The sequence below is a fragment of the Microchirus variegatus genome (genome assembly GCF_963457635.1).
Source record: "Microchirus variegatus genome assembly, chromosome: 7".
Lineage (NCBI taxonomy): Eukaryota > Metazoa > Chordata > Actinopteri > Pleuronectiformes > Soleidae > Microchirus > Microchirus variegatus.
The window spans coordinates 23872867-23889454 of NC_139808.1; the positions used below are offsets into that span (position 1 = coordinate 23872867).

The 16588-nt window shown below is 39.9% G+C and overlaps 3 protein-coding genes across 3 annotated transcripts; 1 reads left to right on the forward strand and 2 right to left on the reverse strand.

Moving 5' to 3' along the window:
• Positions 1-15: 15 nt before the first annotated feature.
• tmem43 (transmembrane protein 43) lies at positions 16-6149 on the reverse strand. The gene is made up of 12 exons (XM_083893062.1): positions 6042-6149; positions 4940-5086; positions 4712-4846; positions 4160-4254; positions 3048-3097; positions 2878-2947; positions 2733-2803; positions 2516-2643; positions 2340-2414; positions 1085-1186; positions 874-991; positions 16-799 (listed from the first exon to the last, which is right to left on the reverse strand). The coding sequence occupies exons 1-12, from the start codon at positions 6057-6059 to the stop codon at positions 597-599; spliced, it is 1212 nt and encodes a 403-aa protein (XP_083749188.1). The 5' UTR covers positions 6060-6149; the 3' UTR covers positions 16-596.
• An 807-nt stretch (positions 6150-6956) lies between these two features.
• Positions 6957-11531, forward strand: LOC310929256 (rab GDP dissociation inhibitor alpha; the record flags this gene model as incomplete). The annotated part of the gene is made up of 11 exons (XM_083891977.1): positions 6957-7001; positions 7355-7462; positions 7546-7642; positions 7722-7856; positions 7947-8145; positions 8550-8681; positions 9794-9893; positions 9992-10163; positions 10258-10402; positions 10510-10564; positions 11385-11531. 11 exons carry the CDS (start codon positions 6957-6959, stop codon positions 11529-11531), a joined length of 1335 nt encoding a protein of 444 aa, XP_083748103.1.
• Positions 11532-12204: 673 nt separating this feature from the next.
• On the reverse strand, positions 12205-16517 carry ndufaf3 (NADH:ubiquinone oxidoreductase complex assembly factor). The gene is made up of 5 exons (XM_083892960.1): positions 16399-16517; positions 14674-14869; positions 14517-14583; positions 13436-13536; positions 12205-13348 (listed from the first exon to the last, which is right to left on the reverse strand). Exons 1-5 carry the CDS (start codon positions 16482-16484, stop codon positions 13241-13243), a joined length of 558 nt encoding a protein of 185 aa, XP_083749086.1. The 5' UTR covers positions 16485-16517; the 3' UTR covers positions 12205-13240.
• Between the last annotated feature and the right edge of the window lie 71 nt (positions 16518-16588).

Below are 16588 nucleotides of genomic sequence, written 5' to 3' on the forward strand. Positions count from 1 at the left end.
ATCAAGAAATCCCCACTTCTTCAGACTCAGGTCTGTTTGGTTTGACACAGTGACGTTATTAAATTAATTCCCAATTTAATACATCTAACTCAAGTCATTGGTTTATCAACTGCAGAACAACCCCCAGATGGAATAAACAACATATTATACACTGATATTACACTTTAAACAGCTGTGAAACTAATTCTACCTCCATTAAATGTATGTTTAACACTAACCTTAATAAAGGTAATGAAGGCAACAGCCATGAAATATTAAAGGATTTTTTAACCCTCCATCACAGATTTTCTGGATCCCAGCACTGAAGAACACAAGGTGGACATTGATTACCACACCTGTGTAACACTGGGTTTATTCCTTTTTGTTAAGTGCTTCGTTCGTTTCATTGATTTAAGTGTAACCTATTAAACTGACAGTCAGCTTTTTTGGGGGAAAGCAACACTTCTTTGGTTTTATTTACAGAAATTAGAACATTTTATGTTACTCACTGCTTCCTGTGTCCAACTGGACAACATCAGCACTGTGGTGAGAGGTGAGAAGTGACGAGAACTTGAGTGATGAGTTACCTCACCATCAGAACATCATCAGTTCAGTAGTCATTCGTTCTTCTTGGCCGGAAGACCCGAGCGGGCGAGAAGCACCGGAACCAGAGCCAATGCTCCCAGAGCCGCCGCCATTAGTGGTCGATAAAACAGCCAACCTGACGCGATGGTGAGGAGCGAAATGGAGCAGGAGACGCACAAGGCGAAGACCTTCAGCCCCACGGACACCAGCTCACGGAGAACAGGAACCCAGTCCACTGTGGGGACAAAGCACACATTCAACACATATAGGGGAAGATGATGAGAACAATTCATTGAATGAATTAATTACCCAGTATGTAGATGATGCGCATGGTCAGCTGAATACTGAGGAACATAAGAGCCCATCCTGCAGCTCGGAGCCCCCACGTCTTCATACTGTTGTGCTGGTGTTCTCTCTCAAAAACATCCTAAAGTACCAAAACACAGCAGCATCAAGTACATTTTTCATTATTTCACAACCGCAGTCAAGAGAAGAAAACCAAAGTGTGAAGAGTGGTGACCTCTGCAGAGAGTTCCTCCAGGTACAGGATCTCCAGAGTGTCTCCTGACTTTGTCTTATAGGACATGAGTTGTTCTCCTCGCTGCATGGCCACAATACTGACCTGAAAAACGGGTTCAGTCACAAGGCACGTATTAGTCACGATCAATTAATTTTGTTTTGTGAACTTCATAATCTAAACCTAATTAAGGTTACAGGTTGTATTGTGATTGTACATTAATACTAAAAAGGTACAGTCTTCTGAAATGGGCTATTATTACTTTTTAGAAACCACAAAAAGATGTACATAACACTGAGGTAACTACTAATAATGTTCAGTCTATAAAATGACCATGATCTAGTTTTAAAAGACATTTAATTCACATAGATTTAATAGTATATGCAATTTATCGTCTACTTGGGAGTGACTGGATTGAGTGAATTATTGTTAATTAATTAAACCTTTAAATTATAAGATTGTCTCAGCCAACAAGTTAAAAGTGTTCAGTTATTTTGATAAAGATAAATCATTTCATTTGAATCAAAGAGAAGTTCAAAAGTTTAGTGTTTTCTTACAGGTAATTCTACGGTGGCTCTGAGGTGCAAAACACAAACGCAAAACAAGAAACACAAAACAAAAGCAAATCACAAAACAAAAAATGTAAATCGCAAAACTAAAAACACAAATGCAAATCAAAAAACACAAACGCAAATCTCAAAACAAACGCAAAACAAGAAACACAAAACAAAAAACACAAACGCAAATCTCAAAACAAACGCAAAACAAGAAACACAAATGCAAATCACAAAACAAGCACAAATCTCAAAACAAAACATGTAAATCGCAAAACACAAACGCAAATCAAAAAATACAAACGCAAATCACAAACAAAAAACAAACGCAAAACAATAACGCAAATCAAAAAACACGAACATAAGACCGAAACAAAAACCACAAACACAAATCAAAAAAACATAAACGCAAAACAAAAAACACAAAGACACTCACACAAAAGCAGAAAAACAAAAACATTAACTAAGTTTGTGTTTTTTCTTTTGCATTGGTGTTTTGCACCTCAGGGCCACCATATGATTCAGATATGATCAGTATCAACAAAGCTCCTTTCTAGTTCTCCCTCGCTTCTACTCTGCTTCTAGTACTTGTCAGTCAGACTCCTACTCTACTTTCTTTATTTATTGATGTCCATATGTAGGATTTCTTCATAAAAATAAATAGTTTATAGACACAAATATTATTGTACATCTGTATCACTCACAGTCTGAGAAGGGCCGAGTGGAGACTCCTCACCGCTCAGTCCAGCGTAGGAGAACCTCACACGAACATCCCCGACCTTTTACAAATAAGACCAAATAACAAATAACGATGACTCGTTTGTCAATGCACAAAACACAGAAGACGTCTGCGGTTACATGTATCAGTGGAAAAGTTCACCTCCGGCCTGCGCGGGTTTTGAGTGTGATAGAAATAGTCGTCGTCAACGGTGAGAAAACTGTCAAAGGATAAGGTGGAAAAATCCTTCAAACTCAGAGTCTGGAAGTTGTTGATCTGCTCCACGAGGCCTGAGGATGAAACATGACAGTGAATCTCAACAGTTTGACAAACACAGCTGTGTTTACATCGGATTATTCAAATATAGCTGATACTGTACCTTTAGACAGAACGAACGGTCCCACTTGGACTTCAGGAGCCACGACGGTCACACTCTCAACTGCCATGGCGCTGTAATACAGGTCAGTTTAAGATAAAGTGACACAGAAAATGATCTATAATCTAATCATTACTAACAGGTTCACCTTGGGTTCTGGTGACCAATTTCCTTGTCAAAATGACGACTGTTGACCAACTCCAATTTCCACTCGGTGTCTGAGAACGAGGAATCACAGCACTTTACGTAGAAGGTCACAGGTAATAAAAGGTCACACTGAAGATTAAAAATGAATAAATAAATAAATAAAACACTCACTGTAGCTGTATGTGGTCTCAGTTTTGGTTTCACCGTTCTCTTGGTAGTCCCTGAAATCAAGGAGGGAATCATCACGTCAGTCTACGGCCGTGTTTAGACCTAGTGTTAACGTCATTCCTGAGACAACAGATCTCAAACGGGACAGCTCACAGTTTGTGTGTGTTGACACCTAATACTATACTTAAAGGACATGTTTAGGGTTTAGAACAACATCTCGGTTCATTTGCCGCCATATTTCGCGCTGTTTGTTTGTTTGATTGTCTATCTGTCTGTGTCTGTTAGCAAGATAACTCGAAAAGTATTCGGATTTGGCTGAAATTTTCAGGAAATGTCCACAATGGGACCAGAAACTGATTACATTTTGGCTATTACTGGTTACAACACTCGCTGTCTGACCCAGGCACCGGCAGGGTGTATTTTGTAGGCACTGAGCTGCCTTGGCGGAGGTTTGCACTCTCCGATTGCTTCTCTAGTTTAAAATTGGAATAAACGTACTATGACTATGTTAAGTATATGTCTATTAGTATCACTGCTTGATTTGACTTAATATTGTGATTTTGGCTGCAAATAAATCAGTCGGTGGCAAACTTGTAGAAACTGCCTTGGGTCAGAAGACGTCAGATGAGTTGGGCTGAAACTATTACTTGATTATTAATCGATTACTAAATTAATCAACTATTTTGATAATCAATTAATTGGTCTGGGTGTTTTCAAGGAATTAAAGCTTAAATTTTTCTGAATTTTCAGCTTCTTAAATGTGAATATTTTCCGGTTTCTTTGCTCCACATATCAAAGGAAACATTCAAACTGAATGTTTGGTTTTTGGATAAGACAACAAGTTGAGACGTTTGAGAACATCACCATTTCCAGGTTTGAAAATCACTGATCAGCATTTTCTGACATTTTATGGACCAACAATCACTCGAGAAAATGCTTAATCACTTTCACGTGTGCTTAAGACGGCAGACTCGTCCTTTCATCGAGGCTGTAAATACCAGAGTCTGAACTCTATTCATTGAAAAGTATTTTTGTACTCCAGCCAACACATTTTTCCACATCATGTCCCCACCCTGGGTGTTGACGTAATACAGTTAAGAGACAAAAGCACTCACTTGCTCTCCTGGTACTCTACCCACTGATACATCTCCACCTGCCTCTTCAGCTTCACAGCCGGCACCACCACTCTGTAGTTGGGATCGTGCAGGGGCTACAGACAAACACAAGCAGGTGATTGTTCATTGACTGAGTCGCTTATAACTTTAATGACAACAAAATTAAGCAAACATTATTTTTATTTTTTTAAATAAGTGTCTAAATATCTGAAAATTATAAGCAGATCACATCCTGACCTGGTCAAAGTTCATATCAGTTTACATGGATGGAAAAAAATAGAGAATCTAGCATACAGATGTGAATAATTAAAGATTTTAATAACTTATAAAGATAATATAATTGGATAACAATATATTGGCAGATTATTGGGCTTCACCCTATTGTTATTCACACTAGAAATACCTATGCTCCAACTAGGGTCCAACATGACTTATAGAAAAACTCAAAAAGAAACAATTTTTTAATGTCAGAACACATTTCATTTCTCAATCAAATTTTTAATCAAACGTATTTAAAATAATAATGTAATTTGGAGTACTTTGACATTCTACCTGTGCAGTGTGCAGCTGAGCAGACAGGTGTACCAAGCGGTTGTTGTTCTGCGGCTCAAGGCTAATGTAAGGCCCCAACGGCACAACCTGAGAAAGACCTTCATCCAGAGAAGTTGCTGTTTGCAGCGCTCGTCCCTGAGGAGGAAAAACAGTCATAAAGAGAACAAGTGGTGTGACATGAACATGAACCTTTAAACTGCCAAGTTAAGGCTGAGATGCGGTTCTCACCTCGTTGGTGAAGAGAACGTAAATCGAGAGGAAAAAGAGTCCGACACCAACAACGGTTCCTCCCGCAGTTTCACTCAATCGCTCAAGGAATCCAGGGTTAGACTTGACAGACACTCGTTTGTGTTGGTTTGGCTCTTTACCTGCAAACTGAGACAAACACGACACAGAAACAAGTGAGAATATATGACAGCAAGCAAACAACACAGTAATTAAAAATTAAAAATGAATAACTTAACTTTAGCTTGAACAACCAACTAAGAAAGGATTTATTATTTACTATTAAGGATAGGGGATTCAGATTGGACTAGATTTTCATGTGTATATCAGACAGACTAATTTGGTATCTTGTGTACAGGTTGTCAGATTTGCCCAATTATTTTTGTCCAAAGATTGAGTAAACCTGTTTTCACGAACCAAATACAGCAAGGGGACCCCAGAGCATGAAAACAAACAACATTAAACATTGTAAATAATTCCAGTTCAGGGATTAATTTTTATTGTGTAAAACATAAACAGGACATATCTAAACGAAAAGACGAGGAAACACACACAAAAAAACGCTTGTGCATCAATACATTGGTCACACACTGTCTAAATATACTGCTACTTTTAATGTTAAAACATGAATGATTTTGTGCACTTTATTATAACACATTAGGCAATGTTGGTGATGCATTTGGACTTTAAATGCACTTCTTGTATTGTTGTGCTGTTGCCACTAGAATGTGTTTTTAGACTAGTTTTCAACGGCCACTATAGTGAGTTAGCTGTTTTGTCCCACAGACCTGGCAACCCTCTGGCACCTATGTGACTTGAACCACTGACACGCCTCTTTTGTCCTCTGCTAATTTTACTTCCTCACCTAATTTTTCGCATTTAAACGAATATAGTGTATAATTGCACACTGTATTGGTGCCACATTCAGCGTGAATGACTCGACAAAACGGCGTTAGTGGTTATTGTGTATGGTGACTGTAGAAATGTTCACAACTGTACGAAGTTACGATGCCAACCGGGAACGTGCATGATTCAAAAAGCTAACTCCGGGAGTCGTTTGTCCTTTTAGAAATACATACTAAATGAGTTAAAGTGAAACACTTACAGACTGTGATGAAGACATGTCTTTGGTTTATTCAGCTCCGCTGTCAAACTGTGAAGTTTAGAGACCACGAACTGACGCCAGCGACGAGAAAGTGACACACCGAGCGGTTATTCGGCTAGAAGTGTGCTTTCATTCTGTTACACGGCGTAGCCCAAATTCGAACGGACGGGCGGTGTCGACTCCAAACACTGCGAGTTGTATTAAATGTCACACAAATGTCGCTCAATTGCTCTGGTGAATATAACAAGCGTACCATTTGAAAACCGAGGTAATCATGGGTAATGGAGGTTTTTTCGTCAGCAAGAGATAATTGTCCTTTCATGTCGTCTTTTTGGGACTTTTTTCTCAAGTTTATGATAATTTGGATTTTTATCTCACATATTGCACTTTTATTATTGTAATGAATTATGTTCAGTAATTTTCTTTCCAGGTCAAGATTGTTTATATAAAATACACATCGTTTCTAAATATGCTCATTATATTTAAATTTATATCAATTATCCGCACTATTATAGTCCTTTATTGTTGTGTTTATTCTGTGTTGTCCTGAAAATGAGATCCTGTGTCTCAATGGGATAACCTGTATAAATAAATGATTAAATATATATATATATATTTTGCTTAAGGAAAACTTTGAATTAATAACTTTTAACGGAGTACTTTTACATTGCGGTTATTTTATAACTGAGCTCCATATAATAATCAATCTGCAGTGATTGGGAAACATCTTTTCTTATTGTCTCTCTTTCCCTCTCCCTCTCCCTGTCTCTCTCTCTGGATATGCCAGTCTTAAGAGGATTACGGAAGGTGCACTTATCAACATCATATTAGTGCACACACACACACACACACACACACACACACACACACATATTACACAACCTAGGAAAGGTAGTGAGACACAAGTGTAGTGTTATGATGCAGGAATATGACGTTATTGTGCTTGGAACTGGACTTAAGGTAAGAAACTTGCATTTACTTGTTTGTATTAATGCAAATAAGAAATATTTCTCAGTTTAGGGGTATTACTGTATGTAAATCTGCTCAGAGAGATTCACAGAAGCACATTGACTGTCAAGAAAGTCTGTTCCTCATCGTTTGGTGTCTAATATTTAGTGTGATGAGTAAATGCTTAATAATATTGTATGCAGCTTTTCAGTTTCTGCCCTAATCATCATTGGAAGTGACTGCAGAAACAGTGGCATTGCTTATCCTCCTGCAGGCTGTCGATTAAGGGGATTTATACCGACTAAATAACGTTGCTATGTGCTGCCCTTGCACATTAACTCACTAACGCTCTGCGTATGTCCTAGGAATGCCTCATCTCTGGTTTAATGTCTCTAAGTGGGAAAAAGGTTCTTCACATTGACAAAAACCCCTACTATGGAGGAGAGAGTGCGTCCATTTCCCCCCTTGAAGAGGTGTGACCACATAAACAATATAAAAAACACATGCTTCAGAAACTGTACGGCACAGCTGATCCGTTGTGTTTCCACATCTACAGCTGTACAAGAAGTTTAAGCTTGCAGGTCCTTGTCAGTCTATGGGCCTTGGCAAAGAGTGGAACGTTGACCTCATCCCCAAATTCTTTCTTGCCAATGGTGAGATTTCATCATTATTATTATTCATGTGAAGTGCGTACCCTGTGCAATGCAAGTGTAACCTGTATGTTTGCATTAGGTCAGCTGGTCAAAATCTTGGTGCACACTGAGGTCACTCGCTATCTGGACTTCAAAGTCATTGAAGGCAGCTATGTGTACAAAGCGGGGAAAGTGCACAAAGTCCCAGTCACTGAGGAAGACACCAATACTTCAGGTGATTGTTGTTATGCCGGTCTTTTATATCAACAACAACAACAAAAAGCAACAAAAGTACTGTATCTTTAAATACACACACACGTTTCAGACCTGATGGGCATGTTTGACAAGAGAAGGTTACGGAAGCTGATGCTCTTCACCCACAACTTTGATGAGAGAAACCCTCGCACCTACCACGACGTGGAACCCACCAAAACCACCACGCGGGACCTTTTCTGCCGCTTTGACCTGGGAATAAACGTCACGGAGGTCATAGGTCACGCCATAGCCCTGCACGGCAGCGACAGGTCAGTGACAGGAACGTTCATAAACCTACACTCTTAGAAATAAGGGTTCCAAAAGTGTTCCTCTACAAGGGCTGAGGTTCTACCTGGAACCATTTGCTTCTGAAAAACCCTTTCCCCGAAGGGTTTTTCAAGGGTTCTTGATAACACTAATGGTTCCAGTAAGAACCATTTTGATCCAGAGAACCTTTTAAAACCCCTTTCCTGAATAAAGGGTTTTAAAAAGGTTCTTGGTAACACTAATGGTTCTACCTGGAACCAAAAAGGGTTCTATGAGGACAAGCCGAAGAACCTTGTATGGTTCTACTTAGCACTTTTATTTCTAAGAGTGTATAGTTGCTGCTGATGATGAATCAACAAAGTTAAAAACCCAATTTGACCACCTGTCACCTGTTGTTCCCGTACAGTTACCTGGAGCAGCCGTGTGTGGACACGATCAGACGGATCACTCTGTACTCTGACTCTTTGTCCCAACACAAAACCAGCCCATATATCTACCCTGTGTATGGACTGGGGGAGCTACCACAGGGGTTTGCCAGGTTATACTCAACACCGATGAGCATTATTATATCAATCTGTTTGGATTCATTACAGAACAAAGGAACTATGTAAACGTTCTTAAACACATTTTTCTTCAGTAGTTAGCTGTGAGCGACTGGACTTTACTTGAGTTGAGTTGAAGATGTTTCTCCTCCTCATCCAAGGAGGTTCTGACTGAAGAAGCAGGTATTTAACCTCTGAGGCTGATACCGGTCGAGAGAGTTGATAAGTTGCAGTCTGAAATCTTTCCTGAGAGGCAGAGTCTACTGTTGTGTGGGTGTTGGACTTCAGCTGTCAGCCTACATCTGGAGGACAAGGGACGCTCTTTTGAGGATGAACATGTTCCTTTTCTGGCCAAGGAATGAAGACAGACGGTTTGAAAGAGGAGTGAAGGAAGCCAATTACTGTATGTTGACCTGGAGAAACCATCTCTCAACAGAGGAGGTGGACTAAGACACCAACTATCAGCCACTTACAGTACACTCTTAGAAATTAAAGTGCTAAGTAGAACCATATAAGGTTCTTCGGCTTGTCCTCATTGGAGAACCCTTTTTGGCTTCAGGTAGAACCTTTTTATAGAGGTTCCACCAAGAACCCTTTTAAAACCCTTTATCCAGGAAATGGGTTTTAAAGGGTTCCCTGGATCAAAATGGTTCTTATTGGAAACATAAGTGTCACCAAGAACCCTTGAAAAACCCTTTCTTCTGGGAAAGGGTTTTTCAGAAGCAAATGGTTCCAGGTAGAACCTCAGCCCTTGTAGAACCATTTTGGAACCTTCATTTCTAAGAGTGTACAATGCTGTCCCGAGCTCTCTTCAACAAGAAGAAACACCAATTGTGTGCATCGTTCAACTTAACGACTATCAGCCTCAGTCAGAGGTTAAATACCTGGTTCTTCCCACTAGTTAGTTCCCACAGAACGGAAGAAGCCTCTTGGATAAGAGGAGAAACATCTTCAACTCAACAAAGCTAACTGCTGAAGAAGATATGACCTGGATGACTGAGAACCTTCACCGTCATGTACCCAAACGGGTCAGGTTTTCATGATGGTAAACTGGTAACAGTCCAGCATTCAAAGTGTTGACAAAAAAGTCTGTGTGTGTGTGTTTCAGACTGAGTGCAGAGTACGGAGGAACGTTCCTCCTCAACAGAGCGGTGGACGAGATCGTGATGGACAACGGCAAAGTGCAAGCCGTGAAGTCTGAGGGGAAGGTAACCCAAACGCAAGACAAGAAGAAAGCAGTGGAGGATCTGGATGAGGCGTCCAGAGGGATAATTGTGCACTCAGTGATGTTGTATTTGTGTTTCAGCTGTACCAGTGTAAACAGCTCATCTGTGATCCCAGCTATGTTCCCCATCACGTTAGGAAAGTGGGCCGAGTCATCAGGGTCATCTGTTTATTAAATCATCCCGTCAAAAACACCCACGAGGCCAACTCCTGTCAAATTATCATCCCTCAAGCTCAACTCAACAGGAAATCAGGTTATTGTGTCTGAAAATGTGCTGTTTCATTTCTATTTTGGTTGCACAAAAAAACAACTAATGCATGAAATATTTCTCTGTTTTCCCACTGCAGACATTTACATATCTGTGGTGTCCTATGCTCACAACATAGCCTCAGACGGGATGTACGTCGCCACAGTGAGCACGACTGCAGAAACCAGCGACCCAGAGAAAGAGGTGCAGCCTTGCCTGGATCTGCTGGAGCCGATCATGCAAAAGTTAGTGGCAATCTTACACAATCTATGGTTGTATGACATGTTATTTAAAAAAAAAACAAAAAAAAACTAACTAGTATTAAATCAATCTTATTCTCTGTTGAAACTAGATGTGTGTCAGTCAGCAACCTGCTCGTTCCCAAGAACGATGGGAAAAGGAGTCAGGTAATGAGAGGATTTCTTCATTAGACAACAACAGCTACACAAGCTTCAATGTTCAACGTTTTGTCAGTTTAGAGATCTTCTCCTGTATGCCTTGGTTCAAAATAAGTGGATATTTGAGTTACTGTGGCCGTTCTATCATCTAAAACCAGCCTGGTCATTCTCCTCTGACCTCAACCATCAACAATTCCAATGCTTTCACTCAGAGAATTTCATCATTGAACCCTTTTAAAACCCTTTATTCCAGAAAGGGGTTTTAAAGGGTTCTCTTGTTGTGGAAATTCTCTGCTGCTGGTGGTGAAGAATGAACTTCTGCCGTTTTTTATTTTTGTTGCAAGCAAAAGGTCAATCTTCATAAGAGTGATCCTAGCTGGACAAAGACTAATTAGAGCATCATGAGCCCTCCACATTTATAACTGAGCAACTCCCCTTTCACATTCCTCCAATAGACAAAGAGTATGCCATTCCAGGCGGTGTTTTCACACCTCTTTGTCTACTGTAGGTATCGGGGAGCCGACTCCTTGCCGATGTTTGCAGGAAGGTGTCAGTTCAGGCTAGACACAGTACACAATATACAATACACTTTACACAAAGGACCTGGTATTCTGTGTTAGGCAGGTATAGGGTGATGGGCAGTTGTAGCTCTGTTTAGTTGACCATGTCTATGTGTCTAAATAGACGGAATAACTGTCAATAATTGGCCAGTTGGGTATTTTAAGTAAGCAGTTGAACGGGTTTATCTAATGAAGTGAGATGAGACTGTGATGGATGGTGGAGTGTGGTGGGTCTCGTGTTGTTCTGTAACATCTTCTCACTCCACCAGGTGTTTGTGTCCTGCTCGTACGACGCGACGAGCCACTTTGAGACTGAATGTGAGGACATCTTGGACCTGTACCGACGAATCACAGGAGAGGAACTCCTCAGAGGATCAAAGAGACACCGGTCGCAGACCTCTGATGACGACCTCTGATCGGATCATTGTTTTTTATTTTAAATTTAATTTGTTTGGTGTGGTTTTATTTTATTTATTCTAGAAAATAAAAAAAAATGTGTTGACATTAAAGTTTGAGAAGAACGTCACTTAACCATGAGCAAATGTTCTTCTGGTCATTTTCCCTGTTACATTCCTGACAGTCAGTCTGAATGGAGTTCATTCATTCATTCATTCATTGTCTACTTTATCCTCCTTCACATGACAGGATTAGCCACTAAAGCCAATCCCATCTGACATAGGGTGAAAGGCGGAGTACACCCTGGACCATAACCATTCACTCTCACACATTCACACCTCAGGGCAGTTTATGTCCAATTAACCAATTAACCCTAGAACACCATTACCAGGTGGTTTTCACCGGAGCAAATAAATCTATGTGATTTTCATGAAAACAAGTTTTCATCTTCATTCATCTTTTTTGTTGAAATTTTTTGTTCTCAAATTCCTAATTTTCCAGTAATTTTTATATGGTCCCCTCATGATGCTTTTCTTTCATTTTGTTAGACATGACACAGTTTAAAATAAAAGAACACTACTCAAATTTGTCATGTTTTGATATATTTTGATGACTTTTTTGAAGTACTTTTTATTTGGTGTATTTATTATCTTTATTAAAGGTGCATTATGTAATAAATCTAAATCAACTGGTCATAAAATCCTCCTAATATGTCACAGAGACTCAGGAATAATGTTCATATAACAAACTGAACTCGCCAACAACAACAGTACAGCCAAAATATTTGCATTGAAAAAAATATTTTGCAGACTGCAAATCAAGTTTATGTTTTGAAAAGACGTTTTTGGACTGTGGGAGGAAACTGGAGTACCTGGAGAATAGGGTTTATCTCACACAGAATATATATATATATATATAGGGTTTTAAACGCTCAGACCAGTGCTGGTCATGTGACGCCAGAGGGGGCAGATGATTAGAGATGAACCACAGAGATGTTAGGATGAGGATTTGTGGATTCTCTGATTAAAGGAGCTTATGTGTGAGAGAAGGACAAAGCCACTAAATTATGTCATTTGCAGCATGCGGGCAGTTGGACGACACACACACACACACACACACACACACACACACACACACACACACACACACACACACACACACACACACACACACACACACACACACACACACACACACACACACACACACACACACACACACACACACACACACACACACACACACTCGTAAGAGGCTTATTTAAATGCAGAGCAGTCACCACCAACACCTCAGGCAGAGAGGACTGACACATATTCACATTATACTGCACTACGGTGGCCTTCACAAACCAGAAAGGATGCCCTTCATTGTTGTTTATAGTTCGGGTTTACTCTAAGGCTGTGGAAAAACTAATTGTAAAGCAACTATACACTTACTTTTTGGTACTATATTACCCTCATAAATGTCAAACACTGTAAAGGTCCAACTCTTCTCACAATGAAAAGTCTGCGAAAATGACAGCGCATGGTGTTTAACGTTTACATGTAAATAATTTAAATTGTTTTTTTAATACATGGTATTTCAGTACTTTTACTCACAATTTAACAATGAACTGTTTTCAGTGAGGATTCACACAACAGCTGAATCTATAAAATAACTTTGTTTTTGCTGCTTTGGGATCTTTGTACAGACGGATATATCTGCAGCGACTTGCAGAACACGACGGGAGTCACTGCTCGGTTACTTCCAGAGCGGTGCTGACAGGCGGAGGGATGAGGCCGGCGGCCACCACTCGCCTCTCACTCATCAGGAAGTTGAAGGTCGCGCACGCGTTTGGCTGAGAAACAACGGCGAGAAAGAGGAAAATTAGTTAGCGTGAAAGGTTCAGGAAGAACACACGTATTACTTACAGTGATCTACGTACCGTGTCTTGCACCTCCACAGCAATGCGTTTACGTTTGAGCAGAGCAAGAACTGAGGGGTTGATTCTTTCAAAGCGTTGACCTGTGCCCAGTACAAGAATCTCTACACAAACAACAGGGAGAATAAGTCGCAGTGTTTTTAATTATATATATACACACTACCGTTCAAAGGTTTGGGGTCACCTATACAATGTTTGTTGTGTTTTCCATTAAAGGTGAAGTAAGTAGTTTATAGTGCCATCTAGAGGAGAGGCTGAAATGTACAACAAAGAACTGCTCCTCTGCTCACCCCCTCCCTTCCCTGAGCGCTACGGTATCCTCAGCCGGTCAAATGTCGTCCTCGTCGTCTTTCTCCGTGTCAGCAGATGAGGTTCGTGAGGCGAGGGAGAGGGCGAGCTACCGTGGCGGTAGCAGACGAAGCGGAGAGAGTGGAGGCGGGACTTCTGCTACAAGTAAAGCGACGCTTGATTTGTTCTCTCGCGTTTGTCCTTACAGGCTCCGGTAGAAAAATGGCGTCTCGCTGCTAACAGTGGCAATGCAACCGCGGCCCGCGACCATGTTATTTTACATGACTTTTTGAAACACTACGAAAATGAAACAAAAACTATTATACAGCGACTAGACAATGCAGGAGCACATAATGTGTATAAAAAAGTGGATTTTGGGTAATATAAACCCATAAATACTACACAGTGTCCCTTTAAAGGTCACACTTTTATTCATCAAAATGAAGAGAAAATACAGTCAAGACATTGACAAGATTAGAAATAATGACTTTGCTTTGGTCAAAGAACCAGCAAAACTGTTTTCAGCTGTGCTAACACCATTAGCAAACACAATGTACCATTATAACACTGGAAATGTACATATTCCATTAAAAACCAGACGTTTGCAACTAGAAAAGTCGTTTACCACATTAACAATGTATAGAGTGTATTTCTGATTCATTTAATGTTAGATTCATTGAGAAAAAAAGTGCTTTTCCTTCAAAAATAAGGACATTTCTAAGTGACCCCAAACTTTTGAACGGTAATGTTCATTCTCACCTCACGTCTGTGCGATCATTTGATTTTTTTTTATTACCTATTCTTGGTTCGAGCATGTGGAACAATGAGACACTTTCCTCTGTGATGTCTAAATGACTGCCCACCTGCCAGAGAGGAAGACTTAGCAACATAAAAAAAAAACCCATCAAAATATGGTTCATAAATGAAGGCAGTTATGAGGATATTTCGCTCACGTTCCACTGCAGGATGGCAGGAGGCAGCACGGCACAGGGTCCGAGCACCTTGTTGCCGTCGATGTTGAATCCTCTTGCGCTGTAGCTGTGGATCATGAAGCCGCTGCCCGGCTCCTTCTGTATGATGGACATGGTGGTCCTCTGGTACATCTCATCTTCACTGGGTCCCAGACGATGAGCTCGACACAAGAATGGACTGCAACGACAGAAACACTCATGTCAACACCATTTACTTTTACTACTACATAAACAACAAACTATACTGATAAGAGTGTTTTACTTTAAATAAAAAAAAAACATTTTCTGATTTCAGCCCCTTAAATGTAAATATGTTCTTGTTCCTTTGATCCTCAAGCACAACCATTTTTGATTTGTGGATGCGTCAGCCTGAGGTAATGCGTCCTAACTCTTCTATATGTATCTCTGTGTGAGGATAAAGGAGGATGCATGATAAACCACATGGCAGAGACCATACCTCTCTACATCAGTGCACATTTAGGGCCTTGAAGGAGCTACTATGTAAGATGTTTATTCTATTAAATCAGAGATTAATCAAATGTGTACATTTGAAATGCTGCTTTACGGTGACAAACTTAGAGGTTTGCCTTTATGGACCAGTAATAAATCATGAAAATAACTGATATTAATCAAGCAAACAGACTGCCCTGGAGAACTGTGGCCATATGGTGCAGTTTAAATGCCAGAAATCTGATGCCAACCGAATGATTTGGTGTTAAGAGCCAGAGGCAGTGACAATCTGTTATTGCAGGAAAGAGGCAGCCACTTGGACTGATATATCTGCAAACTTTTCTTTATCTATGATGTTTACAAACAAATTTGAGCACACTCATCATCAGTTCCATCAAATGCACTGCATTAGTTCATCAGCTGACCTGAGTGTAATAAAAGGACTCTCCACAAGATAGAGCTAGAGATGCTGATTAATGAGGTTTATTGACTTGCTTTCAATGCTTTCAATCTCTCGGATTACAGTGAAGGAAAATAACCTACTATTTTAAGATCGCAAACCGTCGAGACTCCATTCACAGTTACTTGATTAATCTGCAACTATTTTGATAATCGATTCATCGTTTTAAGGGTTTTCTAAATGATTAAAAACAGTTTTCTGATTTTCCAGCGTCTTAAATGTGAATGTTTGGTTTGGTTTCTTTGCTCCATTTAACAAAAAAAAACCATTACAACTGAATCATTTTGGCATGTGGACAAAACAAGACATTTAAGAACATAATTTCCATCATCATTGACTATTCAGGCAATCTCAATTTAAATGCATTGGCCTAATGCAGTTTTGTAATACAGTTGTTGAATTAGAGAGTAATTCAGTCTTTTCTGAAGAAGCCTGGACAGTCTCACTGGATTAAAAACAAAATAAACACAAATTCATTGATTAAAATGAAATGATAGTGAATGAAAATGAAAACGATGTTGGCTTAATTCAGCTCACAGGTGAACAAACTCACATTAAGACCACAACAGATACAACACAAAATATCTTTAAAAGTAACTCCGTTAAATACAATAAATATATATACATGTATAGTAATTATGAGAGCCATGCGTTTTCATAACACAAACATTAACATGAAGGACAGGGAAGTCATCTTATTCTGTGAACTATCTGACGTAATACTTGAATTTTAATCAAATGTTCGTTAAACATAATAAAAACGGAACAACGACCTCATGACAAAGACACCAGTGTACCTTGAAAATGTCGGTGCTGCTCTGGAGGAGAAGAGAAATCTCTGTGTTGTTCTCTGAAGGATTCTGTGACACACCGAGGCGGACATGTTGACGGAGAGAACCAGGCGACACACACAGGGGGACGACGTTCTGTGTAACACCAGCCGCTCTTTTCCGGTGTCGTATAACGAAAAATCGAGCACCTCATTAA